The 18,997-nt window shown below is 37.4% G+C and overlaps 1 protein-coding gene across 3 annotated transcripts in view; it reads right to left on the reverse strand.

The window, feature by feature from the left end:
• Positions 1-1,614: 1,614 nt before the first annotated feature.
• BMAL2 (basic helix-loop-helix ARNT like 2) overlaps positions 1,615-18,997 on the reverse strand; it is a 97,697-nt gene continuing 80,314 nt past the window's right edge. For all 3 annotated transcript variants that reach the window (XM_061417563.1, XM_061417561.1, XM_061417562.1), the window contains 4 exons: positions 18,252-18,360; positions 7,051-7,126; positions 5,322-5,430; positions 1,615-2,808 (listed from right to left, as the gene is read on the reverse strand). In XM_061417563.1, coding sequence (XP_061273547.1) covers positions 2,672-2,808; positions 5,322-5,430; positions 7,051-7,126; positions 18,252-18,360 — 431 coding nt within the window. In that variant the 3' untranslated portion in view covers positions 1,615-2,671. The remainder of the gene's footprint in view (positions 2,809-5,321; positions 5,431-7,050; positions 7,127-18,251; positions 18,361-18,997) is intronic.

Genomic DNA, 18,997 nt, shown 5'->3' on the forward strand with positions numbered 1-18,997 from the left:
GTAAGAAATTAATTGGTTCGAGTAAAAAAAAAACAGTATAATGTAAAGCATAAAAAATATGTCACTCTTAACAGCAATCAAGTGTAAATAGAATGCATGAAGAAAGCACTGAACTTAGAGCTACAGTATCATACAATGCTTGGATTGAATTCTGGGTGCAGAGGAAGAAGATAAACATCAGAGTGGGTTACTAAAGGATCAAAGCATTCAGTTCAAAGCAATTCAATTACTATCCACCCGTAAGTCTATGGAATAACCTCTCCTCTTACAAAGAGAGAGAACTGCTACTGTGCAAGCAGAAATGACCAGGTTCGAGAAAGTCTGCATTTCAGATCCCTGGATCATGAGGGTTGACCCCACCTCCTTGGGAGGTCAAGGGGCCACAGTGACCTATCCTGCTACACTGGATTAGGCTGACTCTGGAGGTTTAGCACAATCTGCAGTGGTCCAGGCTCCTGAAATGTTACCTCTGTAGGCAGACCTCTCTACTTGACTTAGAGAACAGGTATGTATATCTGTCACGCTTCTTCAGACTTAATTATCATGCTTGTGTGCATATGTGTGTATGTGTGCTCAGTAGTGTCCAACTCGGACTGTAGCCCACCAGGCTCCTCGGTCCATGGAGATTCTCCAGGCAAGAATACTGGAGTGGGTTGCCATTTCCTCCTCCAGGGAATCTTCCCAACCCAGGGATCACACCCAAGTCTCTTGTGTCTTCTGTATTAGCAGGCAGATTCTTTACCAATGAGCCACCCAGGAAGCCCAACTATCATGCACAGGCTGCTACAAACCAATACCCCCATCTTGCAGGATTTCTTTGGCTTTGGCTTATTCTACACTTGAATGTCCCCCAAGTTCTCAAATGCCAGAACCAGAGGTGGTGCTGAACCTCTGACATTGCTGGAATATTGCATTGGCTCAAGACAATAGGTCAATACATCCTTGCCCACATGGCCTCTGCAAATGTCACATGTGAAGGAACATACGGTTTTGGTCGTGGCCTGTTACTGTGTTGCCCATTAATGTGTCTGAAAGTTTAATCTATTGCAGCCTAAGGATATATATGTAAGGTAAAAAGGATGCTCTGAGGAAAATCTGCTGGAGAGGGACAGCATGACACAGAAAACTGGAGTGGATTCCCAGGGGTTTCCCCATTAGTTTCCTGCCTATCTTACTTTTACTTGCAAGGCACAAAAGAGAATATATGGGAATACACTTGGTAAACTAGAAAGAGCTATTAAAACCATAGGTATTATGGAACCATTATAATATTACGGTATTATGATCTTCAAACATGTAGATATACATACAGTATTTTAAATATCCTTAATTCCTGCACTCAATTTGAGCCACTTCTAGATTACTGGTTTTAAAAATGCTTTCAATTTTTAATTATAGCTGGAAAATTGGTTTTTAAATTCTTTCTCATTGCCTCATGGTTTTAAAAATGTACTTGTCATTTATGTAATTACCTTTGGTTACAAGCAATAGTTGGAGAAGGAAATGGCAACCCACTCCAGTGTTCTTGCCTGGAGAATCCCAGGGACAGGGGAGCCTGGTGGGCTGCTGTCTATGGGATTGCACAGAGTCGGACACGACTGAAGTGACTTAGCAGCAGTAGCACAAGCAATAGTAATTGTAATTTCCTAATAATTTAGAGAGCCAATAACTAGTTCTTAGGTCACTTAACTAATCATTTAACTACTGAGACTATTGTTTTCCCAAATGTGTATAAAGAAACTGGTTTACACACATTAAACATTAAAAGACATATGAACTTAATTGTGACATTATGCAAGACATTGAATCTGCCTGGACCCACTTCTTCCACTAAGACTAATCTATTGCTAAATACCTTTTCAGCATCAGAAACCTGTTCTATCTCTAATAAAAATCTTGAGTGGTTCTATTAAGAGTAAATCTTAATACTCTTGAGTATTAAGGCAAAGGCTAATCACCCAGCTCTAGGGCCCAAGATCTTTCCTTTTCTGCAAGCAAAGTTGAAACTTTCTCTGCTTTTCCTTTTGAGTTTTAAATAAGAAATCATCTCACTTAAAATCTATCTCAAAGTGCTCAACTGAGCATAACTATTGTGGTTCTGTACTTGCCCAAGTCCACAAAGACTGAATACAGTATTCATTGTGATCACAATTACAAATTGCACTATCCCTTTAAATGTCCAAGTACTCACTATTTTCTTAAAGTGGATAAGCCCTGTCCTCAGTGAAGAAAATATATGAGGAATGGAAATGTTCCAAATTATACAAATCTTCTAAGTCAATTATAAATGAATCCTGAGATTACAAGGAAAATGTCCACACATTAAACTCCCCAAACTCAAAACAACTGCACCATAAAACAAAAATAAAACCAAAACAAGATACATGTGGCATTCTTGGTTAAAAAGATTTTAGCAAAAATATAGCAACTAGTGGGTTTGAAGCCATGTCGATGACTAAAGAAGTCTATAGAAAATTCTGTGAATCTGAAGATTTCCCCAAACACATTTCCCCAAACCCCTATTAAAGTCAGGAGCAAATCTATAAAAACTGGCAGACCATTAATAGGAATAAGAGATAAAAACAGTATACAAAGGATACAAAGACCATATAGTCTTTTGTAAATGAAATGCTTTGAGACTTTTCTCATGTTTAGAGTTAAAAATCAAATGCTAGAGTGTCCAGTGGATGTCACTGAAGTCCCCAGGGTCTCCCAGGCCCCCCTCTGCTTCTAAGTAATTCATGAAGGCAGCCATGGCTGTGTCATCATTGTCACAGAGGGCTTCCAAGTCCAGCTGGACTCCTTCTCCTATCAAATTGAAATACAGGCTTGTGTAAGTACATTTAGAGGTTAAAAAATGAGTTATCAAAAATGGCAAAACAAGGTTAGGATACCATACAATGTATTATTGAAAGCAAAGCATACGTTTTACAGATGCCAGATATATTTTTTAATGGGTTGCCTATTTTCATAACAATCTGCTGCCAGATAAATTGCACTTCACTCATTTGACGCACATAAGGGAGTTAGTCTATGAGTTTTCTAATAGAAAATAAAAGCACTAAGAGGTACAGACTCTGAGATAGTTGGACGGTAAGGGCTGGGGTTTATTCATGTCTGTATATAGAGCCTGGAAGGAGACATTTAACTTCAATCTGCCTTGTGAAAATGCTTGTTTAACTCCAAAATTAGAAGGCTGAGACAAAAGCATCACCTTCCAAAAGTCTGAAAGACTCTAATAAAAGGAAGGGGTCCCCAGATTTTTGATTGAAAAAGGAAATAAAGAGGAACCACGGAAATGTGTTTTAAATAAGATATGAAGAGGTTCTAGAAATCCATGGTTAAAACACAGTGAGAGATTAATCAAAGGTTTCTAAGTATCTTCCAAAGTACAATAGAATTTAAGATGATTAATATGTGGTTTTTGGAGAAGGAAATGGCAAGCCACTCCAGTATTCTTGCTTGGAGAATCCCATGGACAGAGGAGCCTGGCAGGCTACAGTCAATGGAACTGCAAAGAGCCAGACATGACTTAGTGACTGAGCATGCAATATGTGGTTTTGTGTGAAGCTGAATGTCCAGGTTCCTTCAAGGCTTTTGATTCTCAGGGCTTTCCCAGTGGCTCAGACAGTAAAGAATCGGCCTGCAATGCAGGAGACCTGGGTTTGATCGCTAAGTCAAAAAGATCCTCTGGAGAAAGAAATAGCTACCCACTCCAGTATTCTTACCTGGAGAATTCTAAGGACAGAGGAGTCTGAAGGGCAACAGTCCATGGGTTCCCAAAGAGTCAAACACAACTGAGCAATTAACACTTTCACTTTCTTTTTTTCCCTCTGATTCTCTTTAACATTTATTTTCAGGAGATCAGAGGCAGTTATGGGGAGCATAAAATTGTATCCCTTCAAGTTTCTTTATTCGGACTTTGCATAGGTATAGTTAAAATGAATAATTACATCTTAAACTTTTTATGATTGGTATCTTTTAAAAATCTTTTTCTGGAGAATGGAATTTTTCCCTAAACATGAGAGCTTTAGTTTTATTTAAATTGTGTTTTAATAATATTCACAACAACTCAGTTGATAATCAGACTTTCAATGACAGGTCCATTACGTAGAATGTGCTGTGTGTGCTCAGATGCTTAAGTTGTGTCCAACTCTTTGTGACTCTATGGACTGTAGCCCACCAGGCTCCTCTGTCCATGGGATTCTCCAGGCAAGAATACTGGAGTGTGTTGCCATGCCCTCTTCCAGCGGATCTTCCCAACCCAGGGAACAAACCTGCATTTCTCATGTCTCTTGCACTGGCAGCCAGGTTACCACTAGTACCACCTAAGTAGCATACACTTAAAAACTAACACTATGATTTCTGTATTTAAGATCCTAAATGAAAAATCTTAGTTTTTTTTTGAAGTAGTTGATTTTATAATGTGTTAGTTTTTGGTGTACAGCAAAGTGATTCATATATATATATATACATTCTTTTTCAGATTCTTCTCCATTATAGTTTGTGATACTATATTGAATAGAGTTCCCTGAGCTATATAGTAGGACCTTGTTGTTAACCTATTTTATATATAGCGGTTTGTATCTGATAATCCCAAATTCCTAATTTATCCCTCCCCCTGCCTTTGTCCTTTGATAACTATATTTGTTGTCTGTTTGTAGGTCTACTTCTGTTTTGTAAATAAGTTCATTTGTGTCTTTTTTTTTAAGATTCCACATATGTGATACTATGTGATATTTGTCTCTCTCTGTCTGATCTACTTAATATGATAATCTCTAGGTGCATCCATGTTGCTACAAATGGCATTATTCCATTTCTTTACGGCTGAGTAATATTCCATTGTGTGTATATATACCACATCTTCTTTATCCATTCATCTGTTGATGGGCATTTAGGTTGCTTCCATGTCTTGGCTATTGTAAATAATGCTGCTACAAACACTGGGGTACATGTATCTTTTCGAATTAGTTTTCTCCAGATATATGCCTACGAGTGGGATTGCTGGATCATATGGAAGCTCTAACTTTACTTTAAGGAACCTCCATATGTTCTTCATAGTCATTGTACCAATTTATGCTCCCACCAACAGGGTTAAGGGTTCTCTTTTCTCCGTGCCTTCTCCCACATATATTATTTGCAGAGTTTTTGATGATGGTCATCCTGACCAGTGTGAGGTGATATCTCATTGTAGTTTGGGGGAAAAACTTAGTTTTAAAGCTGTTTGCATATTTAGAAATTTCCTAAACCTGAAACTATAGTGATTAAAAAAAGAGTTTTTGGAAAACCAAAATGGTGGTCCATTGTGAAAGAAATCTTACCGAGGAGTGGTTCATGACTGAGGGGCGCAGTAGCACTTTGGTTTTGCTTTGTAGCTTCTCGTTCCCCTATTTCAGATGGACTTGGGGTAATCAACTCCTTATCTGACATCTGTAATGACAAAATAAAAAACAGTAAGTTTCCTATTTGAATGAAATAAATATTTCTTACCAGTTTTCATATGTGGGTGTGCTGTCATGAACAATATGGCAATTTGCACTGACTGAGTGTCCTATGCTTAGTACTCCACAAATAAAATTTTGTTTCATGTTATAAATATTGTGAGGTCAAGAATCTGAGGCCTAAAGAGTCTAATATCTTGTCTAAAGCGTTGGAGCCATGATTCTAACTCAAGTCCGTCTGACTCCAAAGCTCCTACATTATTCATAATCATAACTAGAGTATACAATTACACATAAGGGAAAGTTTTAGATTAAGAAGGAAACACATTTCAGTATTTTTAAAATGATGGTAAAACTATATCTCATCCAAAGCTACAGTGGGAAATACTGCTTTGGAATAGGGAATGTATTAAACCAGAGACTTTTACCAAAAGTTGTAATAGTGTTACACAGACATAGGCCAAACAAACTGATGTTCAATATAGCTCATCAAAAGAAATTGTTTACCTATATTGCCTGATTCAGTTGATAAACTTTATCATAATGCCTACATAACATACATTACTCAGAGATTCTTGTGTGCTACAAGGACTTAAATCCCTGTTTCTGGTATATAGTCTGGCACAAAATGCATACCCAATAAACAGGTGTTAAATGTATGAGTAAAACTTGAAAATACCAGAACAAAAGTCTATGTTAATATAAAAAGATATTTTCAGGTTCTCTTTTGTCCCTGGTCAGATTTAATTTCTCTTCTCTCCTATATTCTCATGTGCTGTGTCCTATGTCATTTCAGTTGTGTCTGACTCTTTTCGACCCCATGGACCATAGGCCACCAGGCTCCTCTGTCCATGGGATTTCCCAGGTAAGAATCCTGGAGTGGGTTGCCATTTACTACTCCAGGGGCTCTTCCTGACCCAGGGATTAAATCCGATTCTCTTACGTCTCCTACGTTGATGGGTGGGTTCTTTACCACCAGTGCCACCTGGGAAGTATACCTACTTTAGAGCATTTTGTTGTCTGGGATACATCACAATTATATTATATGAGGGTCTTCCATATATTCAGTGCTCAGTACACACATTTTGTATGTATTTAAAATTGCTAATATTTGTTCAATTGAATTAAATAGTAGGTAGTACTTATTTTGTAGCTTATATTAAGCTTTCTTCCAGACCATAAGGAATACTTTTAATCCATAGACTTGGAGTTTGTTAAAATAACAACTATTATTTATTGAGCACATACTATGTCCCAGGAACTGTGAGGTTTTTTGTTTCTTTGTGTATTAAATCATTTAATTCACACACCACTACAAGAAACTGGAGCTATTATTAATTCCTGTTTTACAAATGAGGAAGCTGAGATGCAGAGTTTAAAAAATACACAGGAGGTTATCCCAGCAGGTGAATCAAAACTTGGACCCAGACATTATGGTCCCAGCAACTTCACTATTAACCACTATTCTACACTGCCTCTTAAAAACTCTGGAAAGAAGTCATTTTTTTTTTTTTTACAGGATTGCCTCTTTTCTCAAAAGAAATAATCAACAAGGACCAATTTATCATTCATTTATTTCATGAATATTATCACTTATAATAGTACTTACATTCCTGCAGTTGAGAGTGTGTGTATCTTTCAATAAATCTGTTGGACTTGAATCAAGGGATGAAGATGACTGTAACCTTCAAAAATTACACATAAAACATGTTATATGTCTATGTATATACATTTTAGAGAAATTTCTCTTCTTAATACAGTCTACTGATAAAAATACAGGGAGGAACATAAAGACTGAATATCACAACAGTTTTCATCATTAGACTTGTTCAGAGCCAGACATATATTTGACTACAGAGTGCTGAAAACACTGTAGTAAATAGAAACATAAAACCCCAAGGTGAAAGCTCTTAAGTACATCATGTTACCTGTCTTAATACAACACTTTGCATAGTAATGGAACAATTACACAGTTCAAAATAGGCACTGACATCAAGAATCAGTTCTTATCAGGATACTAAAAAGCAGAACTAAAGAAAGATTTTCTAACACTCTGCAACCTTTTCTTTAAGTGGAAAATACGTCATGTTTTTACTATAATAGGTCATCTCCAGGTACAAATACATGAAGATAAAAACATGATCATAAGGCTTTTGAAGAGATAACAAATCTCTTCAAAACTTAATATATAAAACTTACAATATTATATATTACTAAATGCTCAATTATGTGATACATAATGGCATAAACATAACATGGCCTTGTGTATTTCCAGGGATGCAGCTGACAAGAAATTATAGAGGGAGAAATCAAAACAGAAAAATGAAATGAATTAGGTAGGAAACATAGATAAAAAGATTAGTGACATGTCTTGGAGATTTTTCACAATGTAATGTATATAGCTTGGCTGACTGCTCATTCTGTGGTTCAAGGTTTAAAATCACCAACCACTCTAGCCCTTGTTTAAAGATGAAAAAAGCTAACTTCCCCTAACCATGCATGTCACTACCAGATTCTGAAATATGGCTTTCTTCATATTAGTTTACTGGGCAAAAACCTGCTATTTAACTTCACCTCAGTCCCTTTTACGGAGAAGGCAATGGCACCCCACTCCAGTACTCTTGCCTGGAAAATCCCATGGATGGAGGAGCCTGGTGGGCTGCAGTCCATGGGGTTGCTAAGAGTCGGACACGACTGAGCGACTTCACTTTCACTTTTCACTTTCATGCATTGGAGAAGGAAATGGCAACCCACTCCAGTGTTCTTGCCTGGAGAATCCCAGGGACGGCGGAGCCTGGTGGGCTGCCGTCTATGGGGTCGCACAGAGTCGGACACGACTGAAGTGACTTAGCAGCAGCAGCAGTCCCTTTTAACTGAGTTAAAACTCCGTTGCTCAGTGGCCTGATCTCTTCCTCAGTGAATCTCCTTGTTGTTTGCTGAAACCAGCATGCTTTCTCCTACTTAACTGAGTTAAAACTCCGTTGCTCAGTGGCCTGATCTCTTCCTCAGTGAATCTCCTTGTTGTTTGCTGAAACCAGCATGCTTTCTCCTACTCAACGCCATACACTGGCCAAGGTGCCTCCATACATAAAACTCCATACACTGCAGCCTGCACATTCTAATAGTTCCCAGCTAGCAACGTCTGGCTCAATTTTTGCTTTCCTTATGTTGCCCTTCCAGCATATACAGTCAAAAAATGATTTTCAACAAGGGTGCCAAGACCATTCAATGGGAGAAGGAATAGTCTTTTCAGCAAATTATGTGAGAAAACTGGATATCCACATGCAGACAAAGGGAGTTGGACTATAACCCTACTCAGAGTAATTTTCTTGGTTGAACTTTGTGCTACTTAGTACAAATATTTACAATTCACTTCAGAAATACATTTTAGAGCTATTATGGAAAACTCCAAAGAGATATAAAAGCAGATAATATAAAGAAATTTCATATACCCACCAAACTGCTTCAGTAATTGTCCTTTCCTCACCTAATAACAATGTATGAGATATAAAATTTTAAATGTTTTTGTGTAGGATGTAAAATTAATATAAATATAAATGTATTATATGTAAATTATTAATAACATCATTCAAGATGCTCCTATTCCTATTTTTTCTGCATTTGATAAGATATTCTCAGAGAAATGTTAATATGTCTCACTATGATTTTATTTTTTCTTTATGATTATATATCTTTAAAATTTTTATTTATTTTTTTATTGAAGGATAATTGCTTTACAGAATTTTGTTGTTTTCTGTCAAACCTCAACATGAATTAGCCATAGGTATACATATATCCCCTCCCTTTTGAACTTCCCTCCCTTTTCCCTCCCCGTTCCATCCCTCTAGGTTGATAACAGAGCCCCTGTTTGAGTTTCTTGAGCCATACAACAAATTCCTGTTGGCTATCTATTTTACATATGGTAATGTAAGTTTCCATGTTACTCTTTCCATACATCTCACCCTCTCCTCCCCTCTCCCCATGTCCATAAGTCTATTCTCTATGTCTGTTTCTCCACTGCCACCCTGTAAATAAATTTTTCAGTATCATTTTTCTAGATTCCATACATATGCATTAGAATATGATATTTATCTTTCTCTTTCTGACTTACTTCAGAATAAGTTCAGAATAAGTTCTGACTTACTTCAGTATAATAAGTTCTAGGTTCATCCACCTCATTAGAACTGACTCAAAAGCATTCCCTTTATGGCTGAGTAATATTCCATTGTGTATATGTGCCACAACTTCTTTATCCATTCATCTGTCAATGGACATCTAGGTTGCTTCCATGTCCTAGCTATTGGAAATAGTGCTGCAATGAACAATGGGATACATGTGTCTTTTTCAATTTTGGTTTCCTCAGAGTATATGCCTAGGAGTGGGATTGCTTGGTCATATGGTGATTTTATTCCTAGTTTTTTAAGGAATCTCCATACCATCTTCCACTGTGGCTATATCAATTTACATTCCCACCAACAGTGCAAGAGCGTTCCCTTTTCTCCACACCCTCTCCAGCATTTGTTGTTTGTAGACATTTTGATGATGATCATTCTGACCGGTGTGAGGTGCTATCTCATTATAGTTTTGATTTGCATGTCTCTAATAATGAGCGATGTTGAGCATCTTTTCATGTGTTTTTTAGCCATCTGTATGTCTCCTTTGGAGAAATGTCTGTTTAGGTCTTTTTCCCACTTTTTGATTGCGTTGTTTGTTTTTCCAGTATTGAGTTGTATGAGCTGCTTTGTATATTTTGGAAATTAATCCTTTGTCAGTTGTTTCATTTCTTATTATTTTCTCCCATTCTGAGGGTTGTCTTTTCACCTTGCTTATGGTTTTCTTTGCTGTGCAAAAGCTTTTAAGTTTAATCAGGTCCCACCTGTTTACTTTTGTTTTTATTTCCATTACTCTAGGAGGTGGGTCATAGATGATATTGCTTTGATTTATGTTATCGAGTGTTCTGCCTATGTTTTCCTCTAAGAGTTTTATAGTTTCTGGTCTTACATTTAGATCTTTAACCCATTTTATCTTTGTGTGTGGTGTTAAGACGTGTTCTAATTTCATTTGTTTACATGTAGCTGTCCAGTTATCCCAGCACCATTGATTGAAGAGGCTGACTTTGCCCCATTGTATATTCTTGCCTCCTTTGTCAAAAGTAAGGTACCCATAGGTGCATGGGTTTATTTCTGGGCTTTCTATCTTGTTCCATTGGTCTATATTTCTGTTTTTGTGCCAGTACCATTCTGTATTGATGACTGTAGCTTTGTAGTATAATCTGACGTCAGGAAGTTTGATTCCTCCAGCTTCATTCTTCTTTCTCAAGACTGCTTTGGCTATTCGGGGTCTTTTGTGTTTTCATATGAATTGTAAAATTTTTTGTTCTAGTTCTCTGAAAAATGCCATTGGCAATTTGATAGGGATCACACTGAATCTGTAGATTGTGTTTGGTAGTGTAGTCATTTTCACAATATTGATTCTTCCCACCCAGGAACATGGAATATCTCTCCGTCTGTTTATGTCATCTTTGATTTCTTTCATCAGTGTCTTATAATTTTCTAGGTACAGTTCTTTTGTCTTCCTAGGTAAGTTTATTCCTAACTATTTAATTCTTTGTTTGTTTGCAATGGTAAATGGTATTTATTCCTTAATTTCTCTTTCTGATTTTTCATTGTTAGTATATAGAAATGCAAGTGATATCTGTGTATTGATTTTGTATCCTGCAACTTTTCTAAATTCACTGATTAACTCTAGTAATTTTCTGATACTATCTTTAGGGTTTTCTATGTACAGTTTCATGTCAACTGCAAACAGTGAGAGCTTTACTTCTTTTCCCATCTGGATTTGTTTTATTTCTTTTTCTTCTCTGATTGCTGTAGCTAGGACTTCCAGAACAATGTTGAATAATAGAGGTGAAAGTGGACACCCTTGTCTTGTTCCTGATCTTAGGGGGAATGCTTTCAGTTTTTCACCATTGAGAATAATGTTTGCTGTAGGCTTATCATATATGGCCTTTACTGTGTTGAGGTAGGTTCCTTCTATGCCCATTTTTTGGGGAGAGTTTTAAATAAATGGGTGCTGAATTTTGTCAAAGGCTTTTTCTACATCTATTGAGGTTATCATACAGTTTTTATCTTTCAATTTGTTAATATAGTTTATTAATATTAATGTTAACACTGATTGATTTGCATATACTGAAGAAATCCTTGCATCCCTGGAATAAACCCAACTTGATTATGGTTTATGAGCTTTTTGATGTGTTGCAGAATTCTGTTTGCTAAAATTTTGTTGAGGATATAGGTGCATAGATATTTACAATTGTTATGTCTTCCTCTTGAATTGATCCCTTGATCATTATGTAGTGTCCTTCCTTATCTCTTGTAATCTTTATTTTAAGGTCTATTTTGATTGATATGAGGGTTGCTACTCCAGCTTTCTTTTGCTTCCCAATTGCATGGAATATATTTTTCCATCCTCTCACTTTCAGTCTATATATGTCTTTAGGTCTGAAATGGATTTCTTGTAGACAGCATATATATGGGTTTTTTTTTTTTTTTTTGTATCCACTCAGCCAGTCTGTGACTTTTGGTTGGAGCATTTAATCCACTTACATTTAAAGTAATTATTGATGTATTTGTTCCTATTGCCATTTTCCTAATTGTTTGGGGTTTGTTTCTGTAGATCTTTCTCTTCTATTTCTTGATTATGTAAGTCCATTTAACATTTGTTGTAAAGCTGGTTTGGTGGTACTGAATTCTCTCAACTTTTGCTTGTCTGAAAAGCTTTTGATTTCTCCATCAATTTTGAATGAGGTCCTTGACGGGTACAGTAATCTTGGTTGTAGATGTTTCCCTTTCAGTACTTTAAATATATCCTGCCATTCCCTTCTGGCCTGCAGTTTCTGCTGAAAAATCAGCTGTTAAGCATACAGGATTTCCCTCGTATGTTAGTTGTTGCTTTTCCCTTGTTGCTTTTAATATTCTTTCTTTGTATGTTTAGTCTGTCTATGTTGTTGTGGTGTATTTCCTCTTGGGTTTATCCTGTATGGGACTCTTTGTGTCTCTTGGACTTGATTGACTATTTTCTTTTCCATGTTGGGGAAATTTTCAACTATAATCTCTTCAAACATTTTCTCATACCCCTTCTTTTTCTTTTCTTCTTCTGGGACCCCTATTATTCTAATGTTGGTGTGTTTGATATTGTCCCAGACGTCTCTGAGACTATCCTCAATTCTTTTCATTCTTTTTACTTTATTCTGCTCTTCAAAAGTTATTTCCTCCATTTTATCTTCCAGCTCACTGATTCGTTTTTCTGCTTCAGATATTCTGCTATTGGTCCATTCTAGAGTATTTTTAATTTCAGTAATTGTTTGTCTCTGTATGTTTATTCTTTAATTCTTCTAGGTCTTTGTTGATTCTTGCATTTTCTCCATTTTGTTTTCAAGGTTTTTGATCATCTTTACCATCATTATTCTGAATTCTTTTTCAGGTAGTTTGCCTATTTCCTCTTCAAATATTTGGACTTCTGTGTTTCTAGTTTGTTCCTTCATTTGTGTAATATTTTTCTGCCTTTCCATTATCTTTTTTTTAACTTACTGTGTTTGAGGACTCCTTTTTCCAGTCTTCAAGGTTGAATTCTTTCTTCCTTTTGGCCCTGGTAAGTTTGGTCCAGTAGTTTGTGTAAGCTTCGTATAGGGTGAGATTCGTGCTAAGTTTTTGTTTGTTTGCTTGTTTGTTTTTCCTCTGATGGGCAAGGCTGAGTGAGGTGGTGATCCTGTCTGCTGATGATTGGGTTTGTGTTTTTGCTTTGTTTATTGTTTAGATGAGGTGTCCTGCACAGGGTGGTACTGGGTCTTGTATTCAAGTGGTTTCCTTTGTGTGAGTTCTCACTATTTGATACTCCCTAGGGTTAATTCTCTGGTAGTCTGGGTCTTGGAGTCAGTGCTCCCACTCCAAAGGCTCAGGGCTTGATCTCTTTGATGACACGTTCAGTGGTGGAGAGGTGGAGTTTCCTCCTGGACATGATCCCCTCAGCCTGCTCCCATCCTCCCCAGCCAGGGAGATCTCCAGATGTGTGCTGGTCAACCTGCTTTGCCCTAGCCTTACTTATCAGGGTGGCCCAGGCACCAGAAGGAGGCGGCCACAGCAGCCCAGCCTCAAATCCCACAGACTTGAGATGCAGGCCCACTGGCCACTCCCCCCAGAGGCACCAAGTCCGGAGCACCCACAACCATGAATCAGGGAGCAACATGGGCGGCTGCAGCTGCCGATTATATATCTTTTTCTTCTGATTTTTGCTTTATGTTCTTTGTTTCTTTGTTGTTAGATGCCTAATGATTTATGATGTCTATTTTCTTTGTGCATTGTATCTTTTGTCATTAAAAATATTCATCCTTGTTTCATTTAAAAATAAATTAATTTAAAAAAACTGTCCTTTCCTAATCTTGTTAAATGTATTTAACCCAAACTCATACTCCCCTTTCCTCCTACACACTTCACCACTTAATCTGTAAATACTTATCACTGGAGAAATACTGATTTAATTATTATGGAGTACTGCCCATGATATCGGAGAAGGCAATGGCAACCCACTCCAGTACTCTTGCCTGGAAAATCCCATGGACGGAGGAGCCTGGTGGGCTGCAGTCCATGGGGTCGCTGAGGGTTGGACACAACTGAGCGACTTCACTTTCACTTTCCATTTTCATGCATTGGAGAAGGAAATGGCAACCCACTCCAGTGTTCTTGCCTGGAGAATCCCAGGGATGGGGGAGCCTGATGGGCTGCCGTCTCTGGGGTCACACAGACTTGGACACGACTGAAGTGACTTAGCAGCAAGCCCATGATATAACTGTTTTCTGGGGGTATTATACCTACCTCTAAAAAACTTGAATTCTAAAACATTATTTTTCTAAAATCTAAGGAAATTCTGAGTTCAAAATTTATCTAAAACCTGCCTAAAGGGTTTTAGATGAGTAATTATGGGCCTGCATATATGCATATTCACATATATCCACACATATCTTTTCTTCCTTATGAAAGTGAAAGTGAAGCTGCTCAGTTGTGTCTGATTCTTTGCAATTCCATGGACTGTTGCCTAATAGCTTCCTCTGTCCATGGAATTTTCCAGGCAAGAGAACTGGAGTGGGTTGCCATTTCCTTCTCCAGGGGATCTTCCTGACCCAGAGATCGAACCCAGGTCTCCTGCATTGCAGGCAGATGTTTTACTGTCTGAGCCACCAGGGAAGCCCATAATACTATTCTTTTGTTCTATTTCTGTGCTTTTTTCCTATTAACCATATAAAGTTCTTTCCATATTAGCATAGATAGAGCTACCTAATATTTAACTGTTGCAAAGTATAACATTGTATGGATAAACCATAATAAGTTGTGGTTATGATAAATATTTAAATCTCGACTGTAGACAAGTGCAGCAAGAAACAGTCTTATTCATGGATCTTTCTGCAGTTGTAAAAGAATATTTGCTTCTGAGGTAGGGTTGTTGAGTCTATGATTATATACAACTACATTTTTGATGGGTATTATTAAATTACCCTCCAAGAGCCTTCACTAATTTATGCTCCCATGGACAGTTTGACTGTTTCCTTGCACTCTCACCAATATTATCAAACTTGCAAACTTTTGACAATCTCCTAAATGAAAATGGGTATCTTATTATCATTTAATTTTGTGTATATATATATATGTATGTGTATATATATATGTATGTGTATATATATATATATATATATAATTTTAACTATGAGTGGGATTGAGCAATTTTTAAAGTTTCTTGGCCATTTGTTTTTTTTTCCAAGTCTACTCTCCAACTATTTTTTTTTAATATTGAGCTATTTTTAAAACTTCCTTGACAACTGTATTCTTTACACTATCCATAAAGTTTTATATATAAAATTTATGATACATAAACTTTAATATAACATTAAATAACTTTATACTATAAAATGCTTCATCAGTTCAGTTCAGTCACTCAGTCATGTCCAACTCTTTGTGACCCCATGGACTGCAGCACGCTAGGCCTCCCTGTCCATCACCACCTCCCAGAGTTTACTCAAACTCATATCCATCGAGCTGGTGATGCCATCCAACCATTTCATCCTCTGTCATCCCCTTCTCCTGCCTTCAATCTTTCCCAGCATCAGGGTCTTTTCCAATGAGTCAGTTCTTCACGTCAGGTGGCCAAAGTATTGGAGTTTCAGCTTCAGCATCAGTCCTTCCAATGAATATTCAGGACTGATTTCCTTTAGGATTGACTGGTTGGATGTCCTTGCAGTCCAAGAGACTCTCAAGAGTCTTCTCCAACACCACAGTTCAAAAGCATCAATTCTTTGGCATTCAGCTTTCTTTATAGTCCAACTCTCACGTCCATACATGTCTACTGGAAAAACCATAGCTTTGACTAGAGGGACCTTTGTTGGCAAAGTAACGTCTCTGCTTTTTAATGTGCTGTCTCAGTTCAGTTCAGTTCAGTTGCTCAGTCTTGTCCGACTCTTTGCGACCCCATGAATTGCAGCACGCAAGGCCTCCCTGTCCATCACCAACTCCCAGAGTTCACCCAAACTCATGTGCATTGAGTTGGTGATGCCATCCAGCCATCTCATCCTCTGTTGTCCCCTTCTTCTCCCACCCCCAATCCCTCCCAGCATCAGGGTCTTTTCCAATGAGTCAACTCTTTGCATGAGGTGGCCAAAGTATTGGAGTTTCAGCCTCAGCATCAGTCCCTCCAATGAACACCCAGGATTGATCTCCTTTAAGATGGACTGGTTGGATCTCTTTGCAGTCCAAGGGACTCACAAGAGTCTTCTTACATGCATGGTTTGCAAAAGTAGGAAGTCAAGAAACACCTGGAGTAACAGGCAAATTTGGCCTTGGAATATGGAATGAAGCAGGGCAAAGGCTAATAGAGTTTTGCCAAGAGAACACACTGGTCATAGCAAACACCCTCTCTCAACAACACAAGAGAAGACTCTACACATGGACATCACCAGATAGTCAACACCAAAATCAGATTGATTATATTCTTTGCAGCCAAAGATGGAGAAGCTCTATACAGTCAGCAAAAACAAGACCGGGAGCTGACTGTGGCTCAGATCATGAACTCCTTATTGCCAAAATCAGACTTAAATTGAAGAAAGTAGAGAAAACCATTAGACCATTCAGGTATGACCTAAATCAAATCCCTTATGATTACACAGTGGAAGTGAGAAATAGATTTAAGGGATTAGATCTGATAGAGTGCCTGATGAACTATGGATGGAGGTTCTTAACATTGTATAGGAAACAGGGATCAAGACCATCCCCATGGAAAAGAAATGCAAAAAAGAAAAATGGCTATCTGGGGAGGCCTTACGAATAGCTGTGAAAAGAAGAGAAGCGAAAAGCAAAGGAGAAAAGGAAAGATATTCCCATTTGAATGCAGAGTTCCAAAGAACAGCAAGAAGAGATAAGAAAGCCTTCCTCAGCCATCAATGCAAAGAAATAGAGGAAAACAACAGAATGGGAAAGACTAGAGATCTCTTCAAGAAAATCAGAGATACCAAGGGAACATTTCATGCAAAGATGGGCTCCATAAAGCACAGAAATGGTATGGACCTAACAGAAGCAGAAGATATTAAGAAGAGGTGGCAAGAATACACAGAAGAACTATACAAAAAAGATCTTCACAACCCAGATAATCACAATGGTGTGATCACTCACCTAGAGCCAGACATCCTGGAATGTGAAGTCAAGTCGGCCTTAGAAAGCATCACTATGAACAAAGCTAGTGGAGGTGATGGAATTCCAGTGGAGCTATTTCAAATCCTGAAAGATGATGCTGTGAGAGTGCTGCAGTCAATATGCCAGCAAATTTGGAAAACTCAGCAGTGGCCACAGGACTGGAAAAAGTCAGTTTTCATCCCAGTCCCAAAGAAAGGCAATGCCAAAGAATGCTCAAACTACCGCACAATTGCACTCATCTCACACGCTAGTAAAATAATACTCAAAATACACTGTCTAGGTTGGTCATAGCTTTTCTTACAAGGAGCAAGCATCTTTTAATTTCATGGCTGTAGTCACCATCTGCGGTGTTGAGCTTTAAGCCAACTTTTTCACTCTCCTCTTTCACTTTCATCAAGAGGCTTTTTAGTTCCTCTTCACTTTCTGCCATAAGGGTGGTGTCATCTGCATATCTGAGCTTATTGATATCTCTCCTGGCAATCTTGATTCTAGCTTGTGCTTCATCCAGTCCAGCATTTCTCATGATGTACTCTGCATGTAAGTTAAATAAGCAGGGTGATAATATACAGCCTTGATGTACTCCTTTCCCAATTTGGAACCAGTCTGCTGTTCCATGTCCAGTTCTAACTGTTGCTTCCTGACCTGCATACAGATTTCCTAGGAGGCAGGTCAGGTGGTCTGGTATTCCCATCTCTTTAAGAATTTTTCAGTTTGTTGTGATCCACACAGTCAAAAGTTTCATATATTAAGATAATTAGTGTATTTTATCCTATGTAATACACACATTTTCTATGGCTTATAATTTGTCTTTTAGCCTTGTTAATTACAATGGTTATAGTTATGTTTGAGTTTTTATACAATTAAATTTATCCATTTTTATCTTAATGAATTCCAGGTTCTGTGCGATGTTTAGGAAGGACTTTACAAATTAAGTTGCTACTATAAAAGTGATCTCTTCCATTATATTATTAAACTGGTTACTGTTTGCATACAGGAAACCTATTGGTTTTTTAATATTTGTATGGTTAATAAGATGATGATTCTACTTGTGAAAGTATTTGCAGTAATCAAACATTACCTTTGTAAGTCCAGAAGTTCGCTTGCAACATCTGTTCCGATACTACCAGCACCGAGTAGTATTTCCGTAGACGTCCCAGGCACACTAATAAAAGACTGTCTAGAGGATCCTAAATCATAACAAAAGATTCAACTGAGGACTTTAAAAAGTATATAACTTGGTCAATATATTTTTTCAATTCAAATATATTTCCTATTTCTCTCTATAAGAGAAACAAACCAGCTGCATCCTAAAATGTTAGAAACATTCATGCTTACCTTACAAACATTCTCATAATGGTTTAAGATGCTTATAAAGACTGATGTGAATCAAGTATGTGGGAAGTCATTGAGGGGTCCATCATGACCTATAACCCTTCAGTATAGACAGTTCTTCACACTTTAACCTCCACACTAAAGGCAGAGCAATATTATTTTTTTTCTTTTATTGAGGTATAGTTGATTTATAATATTGTTAGTTCCAGATGTACAGCAAAGTGATTCAGTTGTACATATATATGTGTATATACATTCTTTTTCAGATTCTCTCCATTATAGGTTATTACAAGATATTGACTACAGTTCCCTGTGCTATATATGAAATTCTTATTATTTTACATATAGCTGTGTGTATCTGTTAATCCCATACTCCTAATTTATCCCTCTCAACCCCGCTATTTCCCCTGTGATAACCATAAATTTGTTTTCTATGTCTGTGAGTCTATTTCTGTTTTGTAAATATATTTATGTGTATTCTTTTTTTTTAGA

Source organism: Bos javanicus, chromosome 5 (assembly GCF_032452875.1).
Source record: "Bos javanicus breed banteng chromosome 5, ARS-OSU_banteng_1.0, whole genome shotgun sequence".
In the NCBI taxonomy this organism is placed as follows: domain Eukaryota; kingdom Metazoa; phylum Chordata; class Mammalia; order Artiodactyla; family Bovidae; genus Bos; species Bos javanicus.